The sequence below is a fragment of the Theropithecus gelada genome, chromosome 2, assembly GCF_003255815.1.
Source record: "Theropithecus gelada isolate Dixy chromosome 2, Tgel_1.0, whole genome shotgun sequence".
Classification (NCBI taxonomy): Eukaryota; Metazoa; Chordata; class Mammalia; order Primates; family Cercopithecidae; genus Theropithecus; species Theropithecus gelada.
Genome location: NC_037669.1, coordinates 44996277 through 45017007, shown reverse-complemented (window position 1 = coordinate 45017007; position 20731 = coordinate 44996277). Strand labels below are relative to the sequence as shown.

General features: G+C 45.0%; 1 protein-coding gene, 1 non-coding gene and 1 pseudogene across 2 annotated transcripts in view; 2 read left to right on the top strand and 1 right to left on the bottom strand.

The window, feature by feature from the left end:
- The window catches only part of SLC12A8 (solute carrier family 12 member 8), a 127488-nt gene that overhangs the window by 80365 nt on the left and 26392 nt on the right, over positions 1 to 20731 (top strand). Inside the window, exons 7-10 of the mRNA XM_025376334.1 lie at positions 7214 to 7301; positions 9057 to 9144; positions 17593 to 17739; positions 19794 to 20436. Coding sequence (XP_025232119.1) covers positions 7214 to 7301; positions 9057 to 9144; positions 17593 to 17739; positions 19794 to 20436 — 966 coding nt within the window. The remainder of the gene's footprint in view (positions 1 to 7213; positions 7302 to 9056; positions 9145 to 17592; positions 17740 to 19793; positions 20437 to 20731) is intronic.
- On the bottom strand, positions 3851 to 3923 carry LOC112620003 (annotated as a pseudogene).
- Positions 8714 to 8817, top strand: LOC112619844. Its single transcript, XR_003118344.1, has one exon. It is a non-coding gene; the product is annotated as a U6 spliceosomal RNA (small nuclear RNA).

Here is a 20731-nt window from a genome sequence, read left to right as displayed (position 1 = left end):
TCTACTTTCTGGCTTCTCTGTTTTGTCTCAAAAGCCAGCTTTCTGGCCATATCTGGGCCTGGCTCATTCCCGTGTTACAGTCAGTCCTTTCTCCTCCCACTGACCAGCATCCTAATGTACTGCACATCAGGAAGCCTACACAGAACCTGGGGAAGGAGGATAGGGGGTTTGTTATGGAGACAGTATGTGTTTGGAAGCAGGAAGCAGTTAGGATCAATCAGTCACTTTCTTCCACAGAAGCATGTATCGCTGTAGTGTTCTCAGGGGTCTTCATGGGTTAACTTCTGTATAAATGATCTGAAGGAAGGTGTACAAAATGACCTGACAAACTGTAGGAGGTACAACAATGGCGAGGAATAAAGAGCACTATGTCATGATATGGTTAGGCTCTGTGTCTCCACCCAAATCTCACCTTGAATTGTAACAATTCCCACGTGTTGTGTGAGGGACCTGGTGTGAGGGAATTGAATCATGAGGGTGAGTCTTTCCCATGCTGTTCCCATGGCAGTGAATAAGTCTCACGAGATCTGATGGTTTTATAAATGGGAGTTCCCCTACACAAGCTCTCTCTTGCCTGCCGCCATTCAAGACGTGACTTTGCTCCTCCTTCACCTTCTGCCATGATTGTGGTGCCTCCTCAGCCATGTGGAACTGTGAGTCAATTAAAGCTCTTTCCTTTATAAATTACCCAGTCTCAGGTATGTCTTTATTAGCAGGGAGAGAACAGAGGAATACAGCAGATCCTGGATATTCCTTTTTTTTTTTTTAATCCAAATAAGACCTGTACATGATACAAAATAAAACAGCACAGGGGCTTGAAATACAAAGCAATAGTCTCCCACCCCACCTTTCGCTATCCCCAATACTCCTCCACAGGGACAACCACTTTAATCATTTTTAGTACTTTGAGAGCTGTGTATAACCATGCAACGTAAGCATACCTATAATTTGGTTAATCAAAGTCAGACATCGTCTGTTGACTTTATGCTAGGAAATATGAGAGTTAGCTCCCTCATCCACTTTCCCATGTTTGATAGTTATGTTTGTAGTTATACTTATTTTGATGATTACATTGATAATTTTAAAGAATATACTTAAATCTCTGCTATTCTATCAGTTTTAGGTTACATCCCTTCAGTTCTTGCTGTTGGTGTGGGAAATTGAGATTCTGTGTTGTGTTTTAAGATTAATGTATTAGAATTATATTTATTTTATGTGTATCTTTATTTTTATAAGGAATGCTTTAGTTATTGTCCTAATTTTAAGGGAATCTACATAATCCTTTTGTACTTGAATTTTTAGAGCATTATCAGGAAAACTATAGATAGCAAGTTGATTATTAGCAGGCGAGTGGGCAAAATCCTATGAAAAATGTAGTTTAAAACTTTAACTGAACAAATAGTTTCTCTCATACACACACGCGCACATACAAACACACACACACTTATTAAAAATATTTTTTGCCTTAAGGTTTCAAGTCAACTATCTTTGGAACTATGAAAACAAACTGCTTCATATATTTGACATTTCTTTGCTCTGCGTAGCAAACACTGAGAAACTCAACTTTATGATAACAAGATACAAAATAATTAACTTAAAATTTATTGCAACTGCTATGTAAATATTTGCTAGGTTTTTCCATAGCTACCTACCACATTTAACAGGTAGCTCAAAAGGCATGGCTTAGATTACCTTTTAAATTTGCTTATTAAACTAATTGAAGCTTGTAACATTCAAGTCAGGCCTAGTGAATGAACATGAGACTTATATATTTTTGTTTTCTACATTACTATGATGAAAATATTAGTGCTTTTTCTCTTCCCTTTCCTTCTCTTTCCTCTTTTCACTTCCTAATATCAGTTAGCTATAACCTTCTTTTACATTGTCAAGATAGATAATATTCATATTCTGTTTCATAACTATAGTTGCATTAGTTCATTCTGGCACTGCTATAAAGAAATGCCTGAGACTGGATAATATATAAAGAGGAGGTTTAATTGGCTCATGGTTCTGCAGGCGGTACAGGAAGCATGGCAGCATCTGCTTCTACGGAGGACTCAGGGAGCTTTTACTCATGGCAGAAGGCGAAGGGGGAGCAGGTGTCTTCATATGGCAGGAGCAGGACCCAGAGAGAGGGCGAGGTGCCACACACTTTTAGACAACCAGATCTTGTGAGAACTCTATCACAAGAACAGCACAAAAGGGATAGTGTTAAAGGTGCTAAACCATTCATGAAGGATTCACCCTCAAGATCCCATCACCTCCCACCAGGCCCCACCTCCAGCATTGGGGATTACAATTGAACATGAGATTTAGGCGGGGACACAGATCTAAACCATATTAATAGTTACGTCCTCTGTGCTCTGCCTATAGGCCAATTTTAGAAGTTAAAGAACAATAAGCAAATACACGATTATGACTGTGCAGCTGTTGCTCCCTGAAGAGCAAAGTGTTGGGCTGGAATTTCATTTTCTTCACTGTGATTCTCATATAGCCCTTGTGTCATTTAGGAGAGAAAGTTCCTATACCATGGTCAAATGGGAGAATTTTTCTAACATTTTATTAGTTGTTTAAAATCATGTCACATTTTGGTTTGCTTCATATTTAGACCTTAACTTTAATTTTTAAATTAAATTTTTATTTTTTAATTTATTTTTTAACTTTTAATTAAAAATTTTAAAATTGACACATAATGGCACATATTTTTGGGATATGTAGTGATACATATAATGTATAGTGATCAGATCAGAGTAATTAGCATATCATCTCAAACATTTACCATTTCTTTGTATAGGAGACATTCAATATCCCCCTTCTAGCTATTTGTAATCCTTAACTTTCTTGTTCACTTCTCCTGGAGTTTCAATAACTCTTTTAGCAGCCAAAATGATTTATTAATTGAAAATAAATAAGCATAGACATCGTTCTTTTCATGTAGATATATATGGTCACAACTACCTTGCCTCTTGCCTACACAAAGGTTTTGTCATTAACATTTCTTCTAAGAGCATTGAGTATTTTGCTAGCAAATTTTGCTTCCTTCTCAGAGTAAGTTCTCTGGCCCCACATCAGGACAGCACTCTATAAAATGTGGACCTGAAGATAAAATCCTGGTATATCATATTCTAAAGATGATTCTGAGTGGTAAAAATCACTCCACCTCGAACACAGCCAAGAGTTCACCACCACAGATTTAATGGTATACCTTTTCCCCATCTTTCCCATCTTCTACTAACTGTAACCCTTCCACAACCCTTTTTGCTGAACACAGTAGACTATATCTAACAATATAAATTTCTCCAATGCTCATAGGCTTACCTATACTGTGGTAACAGTTTGGACTCACAACTCTGAATCTCTGTAAAAAGAGTAAACTAAATGTATATCAAAATGAAAAATGCAAACTGAGATAACCTGTATTAACATGATTTAGTTCTTCCATGAAAACTTTACCCAGGAAAGATAAAGACTATAAACCACTAAATATTGTTTGCTTCAAGATATTAATGAAAATCAATTTATCTGATTCAGTAGTTTGATTTCTTGGACAAAGAGCTCACCTGTCAAATAATAGTTAATCAATTCTTCCCATAAGATACTCACCTTATTCTGTCCACCAATACTAAACTACCATATCACAAATTTTACCCAATCTCTATCCTCCTTCCATCATGAAATACCTTAGACCCCAACATCCTGTGAACATGCACTCTCCCTTGGGAGGTACAGCTGATACCCTGGCAAGGTGGTGGTCTACCTCACTGCAGTGAGTTCTAATAAATATATTTGGCTTTGCTGTATTAAATGACTGTTTTGTGATATTTGAAGTAGTTCAGCAAAAGGGAATGTCAACGGTGCTCTACACGTTCAGAGAAACTTCTCTAATAACAAACTATAGAAATGATCCCTGAAAGTTAGTCTTAATAACTCTTCTTTTTGTTGCCAAAATGTGCAGTCAGTATATCCTTAAAATCATTCAGTTTAATTTTATTGCCCATTGTGCTGGAAGCATTTCCTCTCCAGAGGCATCCCTCCAGGAGCCTCCAGTTTTTGCTTTAATCCCTGGCAGTTTCTCTGCTGTGCAACCCTTATTCTGGAACTTAACGCCATTCCTCAGTTATCACCACTGATATCTGAATCTCATGTTTTCCTTCTTCATGGTTTACATCCTCATTTTGCTGGAATACATACTTTAGTATCTTCCTTGGAAACAATATGGGGGAAGTAAATTTTCTGAACTCTTATCTGAAGGAGCTCTGTCACCCAGGCTGGAGTGAGTGGCATGATCTCCGCTCACTGCAACTTCTACCTCCTGGACTCAAGTGATCCTCCCACCACAGCCTCCCAAGTAGCTGGGATTACAGGCATGCACCACCACACCTGCCTAATTTTTGCATTTTTAGTAGAGACAGAGTTTCACTACGTTGGTCAGGCTGGTCTTGAACTCCTGACCTCATAAGATCTGCCTGCCTTGGCCTCCCAGAATGCTGGGATTACAGATGTGAGCCATTACACCCGGCCTCAAGTGATCCTTCTGCATTGACCTCCCAAAGCGCCGGGAGTACAGGCATGAACCACCATGCCTGGCCCTTAAATCTATTACATTTTTAATTTTCGTGATCATATTTTTAATTTCCAAAAGTTCTTTCTTGTTCTTGGATTTTTTTTTTTTTTTTTTTCACAGCACCTTGTTTTATAGATAGAATATTCTTCTTGGATGTATCTGGAGCTACTAATCAGTGTTTTCTTCCAAATTCTCTCTGTATCCTGATTTATATGTTTCTTCCAGCCTGGGTGGTTCTGTTTCTATTTATGCATGTATTTGTTTATTTGTTGCTGGTTTTCCTCACACATTGGGCGACCTTGGTTGTGGGCATGGATTTCCCCAGCTGCCATGTGTTTAGGTCTGTCTCCCTGCTGGGGCCCTACCTTGATGAGAAGTTTGTGAGTGCTGTTGATTCTTGAGCAGGGCTTCATTTGGGGTGCAAACGTCCAGCCCTGGTTTTCCTCGGTGTATTCAGATCTTGTAGAGAAGCATTCCGAGGCTTTCTTTCCTTCTCTTTTCCTCTGTGTTATGTTCTCCATTTTCTGTTCTATGTTCCAGACATTTATGTGAACCTTTCATCTACTTAGGGTCCCCTCCCAACTTCTCTTTACTTACAGGAATTTATCCACTTTCCCGTTTACTATGCTTTCTTTTTTTTTTGAGATGGAGTCTTGCTCTGTCACACAGACTAGAGTGCAGTGGCGCCATCTCGGCTCACTGCAAGCTCCGCCTCCCGGGTTCACACCATTCTCCTGCCTCAGCCTCCCTAGTAGGCAGAACTACAGGTGCCCATCACTACGCCCGGCTAATTTTTTTGTATTTTTGGTAGAGACGGGATTTCACCATGTTAGCCAGGATGGTCTCGATCTCCTGACCTCGTGATCCGCCTGTCTTGGCCTCCCAAAGTGCTGGGATTACAGGCGTGATTTACTATGCTTTTAATAGGATCTTGGAGAGGAGGGAATGAGAGGAAAGAAAATGTGCCTAACATGCCGTTAAAAAACAACAACAACAACAAAACCTTAGAAGTTAGTTTTCACGTGTTTCAAAATGATCATTGTAGAAAAGTGAGAAAATATAAACAGTCAAATAAAAATGACCTGTTCTTTTATCACCCAGAAATTACATTGTTAATGTTTTAAAACATGTTCTAGTTCCTTTTTCTATATATTTTTATAACAATGGGATCACACCAGATGTGTTCTGTTTTCTAATATGCTTCTTAAAACTAAGCAAAAGCTTCTAAACATCTTTCCATGTCACAACATATCCCTTACAATATTCTGAGACCTAGTATTTATTGAAAGCTATATCACTTATTTAGCCCATCCTCTATTTTTAGATGTTAGGTTGTTTCTAATTTCCACTATTCTAAACAAGCATTTATAAAAATGTTGGGCTAAATCTTCCCTCATAGCCTTGACTATCTACTTTGGGTAAAGTCCTCATAACGGAGTTGCTGGGTGACAGTATATGCACCCCCATCCACAGGCCAGCATTCAGGGTTCTCTCTGAAATACACTCCCCTACTTTCACTTTCTGGTTCCAAACTGTCACTTCACTGCTCTTCACTTGGATTCTGTGAAGCATTATGGCAGAGACATTGAGAGCATAATTTTCAGAGTCAGACAGACCAGGGTTGAATCTTAGCTTTGCCACTTATTAAATGTGTGACCTTAGACTGTTTTAATTAACCTCTTTGAGCACTTTTCTATAATATGAGGAAATAATTCTACTTTTCTGATGAGGTTGTTATGAGAATTAAACAGGATAAAAAAGTGCCTGTAAAGCACTTGACACAGGCCCAGGCAGGTTGAAAGTGTTCGCAAATCATGGTGTTGGATTCATTCCCGTCCCTAAGCCCGTTCGAATCCCTCTTTCAAGGCCACATTCAAGCTGCACCCCCTCTACGGGGCTTTCCTGAACAGGGCAGCCCATCACACTGAGTTGTTATGGCACTTGTGGGCTGGATCCTCATCCGATGTTCAGAACACCCTGTCTTGTTGTTTTCATATATTTGTTTGTAAGGGAAGAGGCAACACCCCCACCTCACCATGCAGCACAGTGCTGTGGGTCCCTTATGGATTCATTCATTGTCATTAGTGTTCTTGCAGAAGAGAGGTGATGATGAAAAGGAGCTTGTGACTCCATGTCAGTGGCATCAGGATTGGTTTTTCTGGAGTTTATTTCAAACCCTTTGGTAGCTCAGGGGCTTGGAGGATGGTACCTGACCCCAAGGACACAGGAAGCTCCCATGGAATCAGCGGGCAGCAGAGGCAGGGAAAGCCACTGAGCAGGAGGCTGCCAGACCTTTGTAACGCTGAGCCTCTCCAGGGCATTGTCCCAGCTCAGCACGCAGCGCAGGACCTCTGTGTGCCCTGCAAGCCGCCTTCCTCCCCCTGGTTGCTTTGCGCTGAGCGGTAGGATGCTTTTGGAGCCGACCTCCTGAGTCTCCTCCAACCCACAAAGGTCCCTTTCACGCCACAGGGATGCCTCCCTAGTTGCCAGGGGAGATGGAAAAGCAGCCTGTGCGCAGAGCTGCAGCTGGAGGGCTTGCTGTGGGACAGCTTCCAGGAGAGGGTCCGGGAGGAGAGGAAGGGGCAGCCCTGGGGAAGGTGATGCGTGGAGAAGGCTGCTCACCCCATTCCCCATCTGGGTGTCTTTCAGGAGTCATGGCCGGTTTCAACATGGGGGGCGACCTCAGGGAGCCTGCCGCCAGCATCCCCCTGGGCTCCCTGGCAGCTGTTGGCATCTCGTAAGTTCCCCTCATGGCAATCAGTCCGAGCTGGAGAGTGGGAGAGAGAACCCCAGGCAGAAGAGGGATTGCCCCTTTTGTTCTGAGAGTGCCCCGACTGTGACCAATCTATTTCGTATTCCGATCCTTCTTTTAACACTCGGTGGGCTGGAAAATTCACGTCTGGTGGGTTCAGACACTGCCCTTTCATGCACCCTGCCTGGGAATGCTGCCGAGGAGGAGTGTCAGGACCCAGATCACAGATCAAATCCTTTCTTTCCTTTCCTCGGCCTCCCGCCCCCGTCCCTCCTCAACCTCCATTTTGAACTTGGGGACTTTTTTAACCACCAAGTTTCCAGGATCCCTGAAGGGAGCATAAAGATGAAGAGTTTTGCAGTCAGACAAATTCTGGTTTGCCTCTCAGCTCTGCCGTTGATTGGCTGCGTGACTCTGGATAATTTACTGAGTTCTCTGAGCCTCCATTTCCTTTCCTGTGAAATGGGGATGATGACAGTATATGTGCTTCATCGACTGTGGGGGAGAGAGTAGAAGGCACACAGTGGAAGCTCAGCACCCAGCTCTCCTTCTTCCCCCAGTGAGCCTCCCCTCCTACTCCCCCAGGCCATCAGGCCTCTGGGGTTTTAGTTCACACTGTGCCACCCACACAAGCAGGCTGGGTGACTTTGGGTCTATTTCTGACTTTTTAGAATATTGTTTCTCTCTGTAACACAGGAAGAAGCTTCTCTGCCCTTCATTGGGTGGGTGTGAAGAGGCAATGAGATCAGAGACCAGAGACAATGACTTGAGAAGTTAAAAGGGCCTGTGTTATTGTAACCACAGTATTTAGAAAATATTAATGTATCTGTTTCACAAACACTGAATTTGCTCTTAGCTTATTGCAGTGACACCTTTGCTATCAGCCTGGAATACAGCATCAGGGTATTTTGTGCAAAACAAGGCAATACCATTGGGAAGAAAATGAAGACAACAGAGATAGAATTGAGTGTTGGGAAGGAAATAAAAGAAAGAGGCTTCTGTATGAGGACCCTGTCTTGTTTCTGGTCCCAGCTGGGAGGTTCCAGGATGAACCCTTGGCCCATCGTCTTACTACCCAGATGGGAGTGAGGAGACCACAGGAACCTGGGTCTTGTTCAAGGTTACAGGGCATCTTGGGGACAGAGCCAGGCCTCTGCTCTCTGCCTTTTGACTTTAGTTTCCCTCTTTATTATCTGATCTAAAGATAACAGACCAGCAGGACTTAGAGGCCTGAAGGATCATCAGCCTGTTCTTTTGCTGGAGGAGGCTGGGATGTGAGGCTGGGGGGCAGCCCTGGCCTGAATCCTGACAACCTAGAGGCAACTGGGCCTCCCGCTTCCCTACTCAGAATGCCCGTTGTGTAGTTTTCTTTTTTAATGTAAGAAAGAGAAAAAACAGTGCTCACTTCAGCAATACATATACTAAAATTAAAACAATACAGAGATTTGTGTGGCCCGTGCGCAAGGATGACATGCAAATTCATGAAGCATTCCATATTTTTATATACATTTAAAAGTAAAAAAATAAACAAAACAATGGTACTCCTTTTTTGGTAAGAAATATGCCAGAAGAGAAATAGTACAAAAAGTGTCCTCCCAAGCCAGCTGGGGAAGCTTCATGACTGGCCTTTCTCTCATTCTGAGACAGGTTCCCTTTGGAAACAGAAGGTTGAGTCGGGGGACTGGATGGGGCTGGGTGAGGTGAGTGGGGGGCAGCTCTGTTCTGCTCTTGGGTTTTCAGGTGGTTTCTGTACATTGTCTTCGTTTTCCTCCTGGGCGCCATCTGCACGCGAGAGGCCCTTCGCTATGACTTCCTGATAGCGGAAAAGGTGAGTAAGGCTTGCGCTCCTCGAAGGGCTCAGTCTGCTGGAGTCATTTGTTTGTTTTCACCAACAAATGGCCACCTTCCCCTTGCAGTACTGTCTGGGAATCCATATAGTCGTTTAAAAATTTAATTTATTTTTTGAGACAGGGTCTCACTTTGTTGCCCAGGCTGGTGTGCAGTGTTGCAGTCTCAGCTCACTGTAGCCTCAACCTTCCAGGCGCAAGCAATTCTCCTGTCTCAGACTCCCAGGTAGCTGGGACTACAGGGGCATGCCATCATGCAGGGCTAATTTGTTTTTAATTTTTTGGTAGAGATGAGGTCTCACTGTGTTGCCCAGCCTGGTCATAAACACCTGGCCTCAAGTGATCCTCCCGCCTTGGCCTCCCAAAGTGCTGGGATTACAGGCCTTGAGCCACCGCGCCCAGCCTCCCTAGAGTCTCTAGCCCAGGAATGAAGTGTTGGGTTGTGATGGGGAAGAGAGATGGTAGAAAAGGTACAGGCTCTGCTTAGGGATTTCGAGAAACAGATAACGATGCCCAGAGAGATTCACAAACATGAGGGGCTAGATAATGGTGACATCTCTTCCTGTCAAAAATCAGGACAGAAACAGAAGAATTTGTTCACCCCAAATTCCCAGCTAAGCAAGTGCCTCACTTTTGCTAATAGCTTCACCTTGCATGATGAATAGAATGTGCTGTTCAGAAGTGGCAAGTGGAGAAAGAGGCTGGGAACAGACAGAGGTGGAGGGAGAGGGAGGAAGCCCAGCGCCAGGGTGAGGGCCAAGGCCCTCCTTGTCTCTGAGGTCCTTGACCCCTTTTGCTTTCCTGAGAATCTCAGACACTGCGGGTTGATTTGGCTGCAACATCTTTGTTTCTAGAGTCCGCACCCTGCCAGGAGAGGATTAATGAATTCCTGGCGTTCCTCTGTTAGCAGGCTGGAGGTCATGTGACATCAAGGACATTTATTTGGCATCCTAGAATCCACATAAGATTTCCAGATATTTTTCTGGAAATCCCCAAAAACTCCTACCCTCCTTTAAGTTCTTGGAGAAAAAGTAAACCCTGAGATTCCCATCATTTTTCGGAGAAATGTAGTTGGTTAGGGAGTTTTTCTGTTAACTCCTGAGTATCGCTGCTTATATTTTATGTATTTTTAAATTTAACTTAATATTTTAACTTTTTAAAGACAGGGTCTCACTCTGTCACCCAGGCTAGAGTACAGTGACATGAACATGGCTCATGAGGGCATCAACTTCCAGGGCTCAAGTGATTCTCCCACCTCAGCCTCCCAAGTAGCCAGGACTACAGACATGCACCACTACACCTAGCTAATTTTTTTTTCAATTTTTTTGTAGAGACAGGGTTTTACCATGTTGCCCAGGCTGGTCTCAAACTCCTGGCTTTAAGTGATCCTCCCACCTCAGCCTTCCAAAGTGCTGGGGTTACAGGCGTGAGCCCCTATGTTTGAGGATGGAGTACCATTTTCTCTTGGTGTGAGGCTTTGCACAGCAGCCCTGCTGATCTTCGTGGAGGGCCAGTGCCTGGGGCAACCTGGGCCAGGAAACTCTGAATTTTCTTTTGAGAGATACGTTTGAGCTTGGTTTTCACATTAGCACAGGTTTCTTTTTAAGGCTTGTAGGCACCCATGCAAAGGTGATTATTTGTTTTCAAGAGGTTTGACCTTAGTATAAAAGCAGGTTTTTTGAAAGGCGGTGCAGTTCAGGTAGTGAGAGAACTGATACCCACCTTTCAGCACCCAAGGTCACAGACCCCCAGGCGGCAAGGTGTGCTCTCGAGGCAGGAGTCTATAGCCCTCCTTTGTATCTACATGCACGCTTCCGTCTGGAGTTTCACTCCCAAGAGCCTGTTCTCTAGCTGCGGAATGAAAAGCTTGGCTGCATGACAGGAATTGAAGGCCTGAGGGAGCAGCCTGGGTGAGGCTGGTTTAACCGGGGGAAATGCTTCCTGCTCGTCTGCAGCTTGCCAGTGGCTGGCCAGCTCTGCCTGCTTCTAAAGTTCCTTTCTCGTGCTTTCCTTCACAGAGGTCCTTCCACCCTTTAGAGACTCTGATCTGATTATCCCCTGGGCCGCGGCTCCTCCTTCCTCTCCTTCCCCTGCTTTTCAAAGGAATGCCCAGAGTAGGCATATGGGAGGGCAGGCAGCTTTGTATCTAAGGCCACAAACAGCACTAGGGTAAAAACAACCTAGACACAGCATCTGAGAGCCTTTGTGGGTGGAAATTCCACACCTAATAATAGGCACACGAACCGGGGGAGCCTCCTTTGGAATGCCACCTATCCCGACAGTGAGCAGGTAGGCAAGCACTTAGCCAGCTGGGGGCACCTGCGGCACCAGGCCCAGCAATGACACTTGGGAATGTAATTATGCACACACTGGGATGAAAGGTGGAGATGTAGTTTTTGGAGAGGACAAGAGACCGTTCCCTGGAATAGGCCATTGTAAAGCCTATAAAGGAACAAAGCTACTGCTCTTGGTTCTCAGTAGAAATGGGCAGGTGCAGCAAGTCAGTGAGCCGTGATGGAACCGACCCTGATGACTTCAAAATAGCAGCACCTGGGTCTTCTGGTTCCCACTACCCACTCCCTAAAGGGGACCACACAGGAGTTTCCTCCCACACCTTTTGTGCTTTCCTGCTCCCTGGTGTCGCTCCTTGGGACTGACTCCGCTGCCGCTGCAGGAGCAGGTACCATGCTCAGGCAGCAGATTGGGCCACAGATGTTTTTACTGGCAGTGGCTGGAGAAGGGGAGGGTGCAACCTACACTGGTTGGGAGGTGCAAGTGCAGAGTCTCTTTACCTTGGTCACTTGACACAACCTGCCACCCTGATAACCTATTCACCTCAGCTTCCTGTCTTACCTGTGGCTTCAGTTCTGAGCCAGCGCATCTCTGAGCTTTCCTGGGCCTGAAGAAAGGCCTCTTCTGTATGTGTGCCCCGTGCATCACCTCTGGACACTGAGACAGGGCGGGTCTCTGACCTACTCTCCTTGGCGCTCGTTCACACGCTGCTCCCCAACGCACTCCTCTCTCTCTCGGGGGCTTTCTGCCAGAACAATTATCTTCAATGGCTGCAGGCTGCCCTGGATTCCTTTCTACTGATTTGCAGCTGGTCAGTTAATCTGTTTCTGTCTGGGTTTCCTACAGCTTCTCTGATCTATTTCTAATTATTTGGCTTCTCAACTCAGTTTCTCTAAGAAGCGTCTTTTTACTTTTTCTTTTTTTTTTTGAGACGGAGTTTCGCTCTTGTTGACCAAGTTGGAGTGCGATGGCATGATCTCGGCTCACTGCAACCTCCACCTCCTGGGTTCAAGCGATTCTCTGTCCTCAGCCCCCCAAGTAGCTGGGATTACAGGCACATGCCACCATGCCTGGTTAATTTTTTGTATTTTTAGTAGAAACGGGGTTTCACCATGTTAGCCAGGCTGGTCTCGAACTCCTGACCTCAGGTGATCCGCCTGCCTCAGCCTCCCAAAGTGCTGGGATTACAGGGGTGAGCCACTGTGCCTGGCCACATCTTTTTACTTTTTATCCCAACCACAGAGGAATTTTCTCCCAGCTCTCAGGTGTATGTGCATTCTTAAAAGTCTTGTATACAGTGGTGGCTCTGAGATAGCCCATGAAAGCACGTAGTAGGTGCTAATTATAATACATTTTACCTGGCACATAGCAGGTGCTAATTAAATTTTAACTCCCTTCCGCACTCCTTATGGGCATACCCTTACAGATCAAAACATTTATTTTAGGAACACATTTTCTCCCCACAAATCCACCACATTTAATAGGAAAAGCCAAAATAGTCAATCTCAGTATTATTTAGTTAGAAAAGGAATTGTATAAACCACAGTGTTAGTTGGGGTGAAATAGATTAAAATGTTTCAAGATAAACTTGTATACAGTCCAGGAAACAGATGTTTATTACAAATAAAAAAGACCAAATATCTTAGGAGTCCTGGGGCTTGCTAACTAGCAAAATAAGAGCAATCTAAGAAGGAAAAATATCCCATAAGTATTGTTGTTAAGACTAGGGAATCTGGCCAGCTCATGCCTGTAATCCCAGCACTTTGGGAGGCCGTGGTGGGCAGATCACTTGAGGTCAGGAGTTCAAGACCAGCCTGGCCAACACAGTGAAACCCCATCTCTACCAAAAAATACAAAAATAAGCCAGGCATGGTGGTGCACGCCTGTAGTCCTAGCTACTCAAGAGGCTGAGGCAAGAGAATCGCTAGAACCCGGGAAGTGGAGGTTGTAGTGAGCCAAGATCGTGTCACTGAACACCAGCCTGGGCAATAGTACAAGACTCTGTTTAAAAAAAAACAAAAAGCCTAAAAAACTGGGTAATCCCACAGAGCAAACTCTGATTCCTGGATTTAATAGTCATGGTTTCACATATTCATGAGGGACCTTGGAAGCTCATGACACAAGCTGTACAGGGAAGATGGGGATGGGACAGCGCTGGTGACTAGGGAGTGAGTCCTAGTGGGCCACTCAGCACCTGGGAGTGGGTCAGCCTGAGTGTCCTCTGCCCTCCATCGTGGACACAGTCCTGCCTCTCAGGAAGGGAAGCAGACTAGGTCTCATTATGGAAAATGGCTCTCAAGTGAGAGGTAAAACTGGACTGAAAGTTGAGATGTTGATCAGTTCGTGGAGCGTGGAGAGTGCTAGGAAAGTCATGACTGTGGAAATGAGATGTGGGAGGAAAAAACCAAAGCGTTGTTGAGACACGGCCTTATTAATACACTTGGGATTGTAAAGGTTTTTAGGGTGCACTCCTCAGTGATGTCAGGGGGCCACCGGAATTAGATGAGACAGAATTAGCCCCTTGCAAATGACTTTAAATCCTGTCCTTCAAGAGAAGAGAGCAGCCAATGAATGAGTGGAGTCCCTCAATGACCGAAGCTCAAGTGGGAGCTGGGAGAAAATACTAAGAGCAGAGAGATGGAAGTAATTATTTTAATCAGTAGTTACTGAAGAGAGAAATCAGGGTAGTTCGCACCCCATGTAATATTTTGGAAAGAGCTTTGAGGGGGATGGCTCAAACAGGTGTATGCCGGAAAAGAATCACTTTTTATTTAAAAAGAACTGTTGACACACCTCTACACAAATAAATCCTCACTTCCACCTCCACTGGCACATTTAGCAAATTTTCAGTCTGATACGAATAGAGAAAGCAATTAGGTTCTTTTAGGGCTGGGAGCAGAGCTGTGTGGTTCACTGTTGTGTCTATAAGCCTTGCTCTGCCTAGCACTGTGCCAGGAACATAACCTGTCCTTGGGAAATGCTTCCTAAATGGGTGGATGGATGGATGACAAATGAAAGAAGGAGATAGGATTTAGGCAGGAGAGATGGAATGAAGTTTTTATAATTTGTCTAGATGTGGGGACCAACATTTCATATATTATTCAGAAAATAGACTGAATAATATTTTTATATTTTTTAAAAGTGGTAAGTGAACAGATCATTCTACACGATCGACAAACTGGACATAAACAAGTTGCTTTACTTGGCCCTGTCTGACCCCAGCTCTTAGGGCTCTGGAGGAATCCCAGGGTGTGTCTGTGGGAAGGCTGGCCAAAGACGGAAGCCACCATATCGTGTACTCATGGTGCCAGAGGCTCAACCTAGTTCCTGAAGTCAGTCCAACTCTAGGAGTATGACAGGCTGGAGCATTCCCACTCATTCCTGCTCTGAGTAAATAGACAGGCTTTAAATGAAAAAGAGTTGTAAAAATTCAAATATACATAACCTTTTAGGTAAGAAGCAGTGAAATTTCTGCAAAGAGATGCCACGCCTGACTCTCCCAAAGAATTTTTTGAGGGGAGAATGCAATGGCTACAATGTGTTGTGTCCAGGGGTTCGCCACATCGGCTGCATATTAGAATCACCTGGGGCCGGGGGGCTTTCTTAACATCAGCCACGTCTGTGTCTCACTCTACACTAATTAAATCAGAATCTCTGGGTGATTCTTATGTTTAGCCAGAGTGGGGAATTATTGACTTAACTTTTCAAAAGGCTCTTTCTTGATAAAATTTCATCATAGAATCTGTTTTTTTAAAAACCAGTCAACATAGGATGCATTTGGTAGAGAAGACAGAAATAAAGGTTATAGATGAATGATCACATCTCAGAATGGACTGAGGATTGATAATGGACCCAGCTTATCTAACAGTTTTGTAAGGCACCTAGGGCTCGATGACAGCAAAGTCGTGAAGCTGCATGAATTCAGCTGCTGAGCTCTGCTTGCCTGATTCTGCATGAGCTGCTGGGGGAAGGGGGCCAGGATTCATGATACAGCTCTACCCGTGAGGCGCTCAGGGTGCTGGCAGGATAAGCCATGAGCATAACTATCCCACAGGATGTAAAGTAACAAAATGCCATCAGATCACACAAAGTGATGGAAACACTAGATGACATTGATTTTCTGTAGTAATAAAACGGTGAGTAGGGTGGGTAGGACAAACCCAAGAAACCTGTGACATTGAAAAAAGAGACAGGCGAGATTCTTTGGGGATAAGAGAGATGATAAAGATAGGGGAAAGGAATCAACACTGAATTAAAGACAAGGTGGGCTCCGTAGTGGACCTTAGTCTTGTTCATCAAGCCTCTGACCTTCCTGACCATTTGGGGGTTATTCTACCAATTGTCTTGAAGGGAGGGAGTAGCCCTATTCTGCGTAATAGCAACCCAATGGACCAGACCTCTCTTGTCTGTCCCTTTGCACATGACCTACACTAGGCCATTGCGTGCTCCCATTGTAACCAACGAAGCAAAGATAAAGAGCTGGTGAGAATCCATCCACAGGGCAGCAGGGGTGCAGCAGCATCCTGGCCAAGCTGTTCCTGGGGAAGAGGCTGGGTATGCCTCCAGGCTTGGTCCTGCCCTTTTCTGAGCCTCATCCTTTAGCCTCCTGATGATTCTACAAACTGCCAGTGTCCTACAAATATATTCTTTTTTTAAGAAAAGTATTTTTTTCCCAATCAACTGTCCTGACTGATTCATCAGTCAGTCAAATTATTCCAGTGATAATTTATGAGCCAGGAAAGAAGTCTAGCCAGTGGCTTGTGTTCAGTGTAGCTTGATGACACGAATCCGGTGCTTTGCTGACACAAGGAAGTAAAAAATGGGGCAAGGAGAGCCTTCATCAAGAAGGGTGTAAGTGACAAAGCTGAATATTAACTCTAACCTATCTGTAAGCATTGGACACATGAGTACTTGGAATGTACAATTCTGGCCACTGTGCCTAAAGTAAAGTAGAATGGAGAGGGCACCTCAAATAAGAAAACAAAGGTGCTTCCCTATGGGTACAGATGAGGTCTGGCCCAGGAGGGTGAATTAATGAGTGAGAGCTTGGGACCTGGCTGCACATGGCAAGCAGTCATGCAGCCACCCAACCCCTTAGCACTTTTAGCACTGGGTTAGCTAGTAACATCTTAGACCCTGATCTTTTGTAAGTTGACACCAAGAACAGCTGTGCCCTCTTATTCTATCTATTGTTGCCTTGTGGGTCATGGATCTCATTCATTCATTCGGCATTTATATTTCTGTGTTGGGCACCAATAATTCTAGGGTAAACAAGACAGAAGACCTGCTTAAATGAAGCCTCCAGATTAGTGGAGGGGTCACCATGATAGGTGCTGTCCTAACGTCATGTTGGGGATGCTATGGAGCACTGAGAAGCGACTACTGTAGTCAGGGGAAGAGGGGATGGCCTCACAATGGAGGTGAGGTTGGTGCTGAGTTTTGTAGCACAATTAGGAGTTTAACAGACAATGAGTAGATTAGGGGGTGTGGACAGAGGCTTCCTACAGACAGAAAAATCATGCTGATCAGACTCTCAGTGTGCCAGGTGTGGAGCTAAAGAGGTCACAGACCATGAAGAGCCTTATATGTCAAGACAGGGGGAGCCTTTGATATGTCTGCAACAGAGACATTGTGATTAGATTTGAGTTTAGAGAGGTCACTCCCGCAGAGGCTTAGGGGATGATTCAGAGTGAATCATCTGAATGATTTAAACTCATCTTTAAGGGTGAGCTTAAAGGCAAGAGGCCAATGAGCATTGTAGTTGGCCAGTTTGTTCTCAAAGTGTGGTCTCTGGGAACCTGTGGGGAATCCGAATTTCTAGGCCCCACCCCAAGCCTACTGAACCAGAAACTCTGAGGAGGGGGCCCAGAAATCTGTCTTTAGCAAGCACTGCTGCTGAGTCTGGCAGACGCTTCATTTGAGGACCGCTGTGCAGTCCATATGAAATGTAGTGGCGGATTCAGCTGAAACCATGGAATGAATGGGGGTGAGGCTGGGGATGTAGAAACTGTATCCCAGAGATCAGATCCAGAGGACTCAGTGGATGATTGCATGGGTGCAGGTGGGTGGGTGCTGGGGGAGTAGAAAGGCACAGGAGCAGGTTCTGGCACTGGCGAATGAAACCACTTCTCACACAGGTGTCCCTCGTGGGCTTCCTGTTCCTTTTGGGCTTATACATCTCGTCCCTGGCTTCCTGTATGGGAGGACTTTATGGAGCTCCCCGCATCCTGCAGTGCATTGCCCAGGAGAAAGTGATCCCTGCACTTGCCTGTCTGGGACAAGGGGTGAGTAATCCTCTTTTCTGTTTGTTTGTTTTTTGAAACATGTTTTGCTGCTAACCTGATTGTTGGCCCATCAGTTGGTTAAGCTTCTCTGATCAGAGCCTCTGGTCAATTTCTTTGGGGTGACACAGAAAATAATGCAGAGGTCATTTCTTTCAGCCGTGTCCTCCGGCTGGCTTAGGTTAGGGCTAAGTAGATGAAGCATGTTAAATGTCACAGCCACCCAGCCCCTTAGCACTTTTAGCACTGGGTTAGCTAACCAGTCCTAGTAACATCTTGGACCCTGAGCAGCACGAAAATGCAGTGCCCCATCCTTTAATAAAAATGAATTCAGGATCCTCCAGGTTTAGCATAGAAGAAAGCATGTTTTGGTCAGGAGGCGAGCTGGTCCTTGAAGCTCTAACTCTGCCCTCAAGGCTCACCTGCCCCTTGGGGGTTGCTGTTTGATGATTTCCCACACCTCTGGCCTCTATACTTCCTGTTAACCGTCAAGAACCAAACCTTAACTGATACCTAAAGGACAGCTCAGTTGAGTTAAGGCTGGGATGATTAAAATAGACATTCTAAAGCCCAGGGGAGGACCAAAGAGACATAAACAGAGAATCCCACTTCCCAATAATATGGTTTGCAAGCTATAGTTCATTTTTGTCTTGTTGAGGTACCACAGAGGGCCTCCCCACCCACTTCCAATTTTCACCCTCCCCCTGGTTTAGGGAACACATCGTTGCAACTTATTCTTGATTTCTTCCTTTACCTTCTTTCAAAAACGCAGTTTGGTTTTGAACATTGTTCATTTGAGATCCTATTAGACATCCACTGGGAATGTTGTGTAGGCAGTTGGATATGTAAGCCTGGGTTTCAGGGGGAATGTTTTAGGCTGGAGATTCAAATTTGGAAGTTGTCAATATAATGCCAGTATTCAAAGCGTGAGTCTGGTTGAGCTCACCAAGGGAGGGAGTACAGACAGAGAAGAGGTCTGAGGATGGAGCCTGGGGCTGCTTTGAATGTGGAATTCAGAGATGTGAAAAGCCAGCCATGGAAACCAAGAAGGAGCAGCCAGTGAAGAGGGAGGTCAGTCAGGAGAAGTGAGGTGAAGAAAGTGTTTCGAAGAGGAGGGCGTAGCCAGCTGGGTCAAAGAAGACAGGGACTGAGAAGTGACTGTTGCTTTTGGCTCAAGAACTATGTCAGTGACTGTGATGAAGAGCTCCCGGGAGTGGCAGCTAGCACCTGTTTTCCATTCCTGTCCGCCTGAAGGTCACCATTACCCACCTTCATTAATAACAGGTGTGTGTAATGTGTGTGCGTGAGCATTTGCTGATGTTTAGGGTCAGAATTCCCCTCCTCCAGCCACCAGTGATTCTGCTGTGTCTTCCGGAATCTTCCTCTCCCTGGGAAGAATCAACTTTGCATCTCTTTGATTTTCTATGCTAGTATCAAAACCCAATGAAAGACAAAAGGAGAAAATAGTTGGGAAGCCAAAGTTCTATAATAATGCCACATGTTCATAGTTATTCATACAGGCTGGGCGCGTTGGCTCACACCTGTAATCCCAACACTTTGGGAGGCCGAGCTGGGCAGATTGCTTGAGCCCAGGCGTTTGTGACTGGCCTGGGCAATATAGCAAAACCATGTCTCTACAAAAAGCACAAAAATTAGCCATGCATGGTGGTGTGCACCTGTAGTCCCAGCTATTCAAGATGCTGAGGTGGGAGGATGGCTTAAGCCCAGGAGGTGGAGGTTGCAATGAGCTGACATCACACCACTGCAGTCCAGCCTGGGCAACAAAGCCAGACCCTGTCTCAAAAAATAAAGTTACTAACGCAACTAATATCTGTGGAGCTAATATCAGTCTATGTGAAGCATTTCACATGCATGAACTCTGATCTCACAATAATCCCATGGCTAGGATACTATTATCTCAAGTTTATAGATGAACAATCACATGGGGAGAAGTGGCTGAGTCATTATGAATTGTGTTTCTAGCCTATAACTTCTGAAATCTCTGAAGCATTCTATCTGAAATTTTATGGTCCTGCATGTTATTTTTGTTGCTGCAGAAGGGGCCAAACAAAACTCCTGTGGCTGCCATCTGCCTGACCAGCTTGGTGACCATGGCCTTTGTCCTTGTGGGTCAAGTGAACGTTCTGGCCCCCATCGTCACCATCAACTTCATGCTGACATACGTCGCAGTGGACTACTCTTACTTCTCCCTGTCCATGTGTTCCTGCAGCCTGCCCCCGGTGCCTGAGCCAGTGCTCAGGGAGGGCCCGGAAGGCCTCCACTGCTCTGAGCACCTGCTCTTAGAGAAAGCTCCCAGCTACGGCTCTGAGGGACCTGCCCAAAGAGTCTTGGAGGGCACGCTGCTGGAATTCACCAAGGACATGGATCAGTTCCTCCAGCTAACCAGAAAGCTTGAGAGTAGCCGGCCCAGGCAAGGAGAGGGTAACAGGACCCCAGAAAGTCAGAAGAGGAAAAGCAAGGAGGCCACCAAGCAGACCCTACGAGATAGCTTCCTCTTGGACCTCAAATCCCCTCCTTTCCCTGTCGAGATACCTGACAGGTTGCCCGCTGCCTCCTGGGAGGGGCAGGAGTCCTGCTGGAACAAGCAGACTTCCAAGAGCGAAGAGACTCAGCTTGGGGGATCATATGGAGAGCAACTGGTTCCTGACCTGTGCAACCAATCTGAGTCCAGTGGAGAAGGTGAGTGCTCTGGCGTCACACTGGGGCCTCTTATTTGGGGATGACCACTGATTATCCTATCTACCCAGTTATTGTGAATCAGTTATAGCTGGGTTTAAAATCCTTGTTCATTTTGTGCAATATTTTAAAACATTGTAGTCAGGTATCAGCTGAATTATTTGTAATTCTACTGTCGTAGATGGTTGATTTTAAACAGAAATTTCTATCTACTTCTGTATATTAGACCTGGGAGCCACAGCTAGTAATTGGGTATCAATTTCTTTTCACTCAAAAGTGAACTGAAGTATAAAGCCAG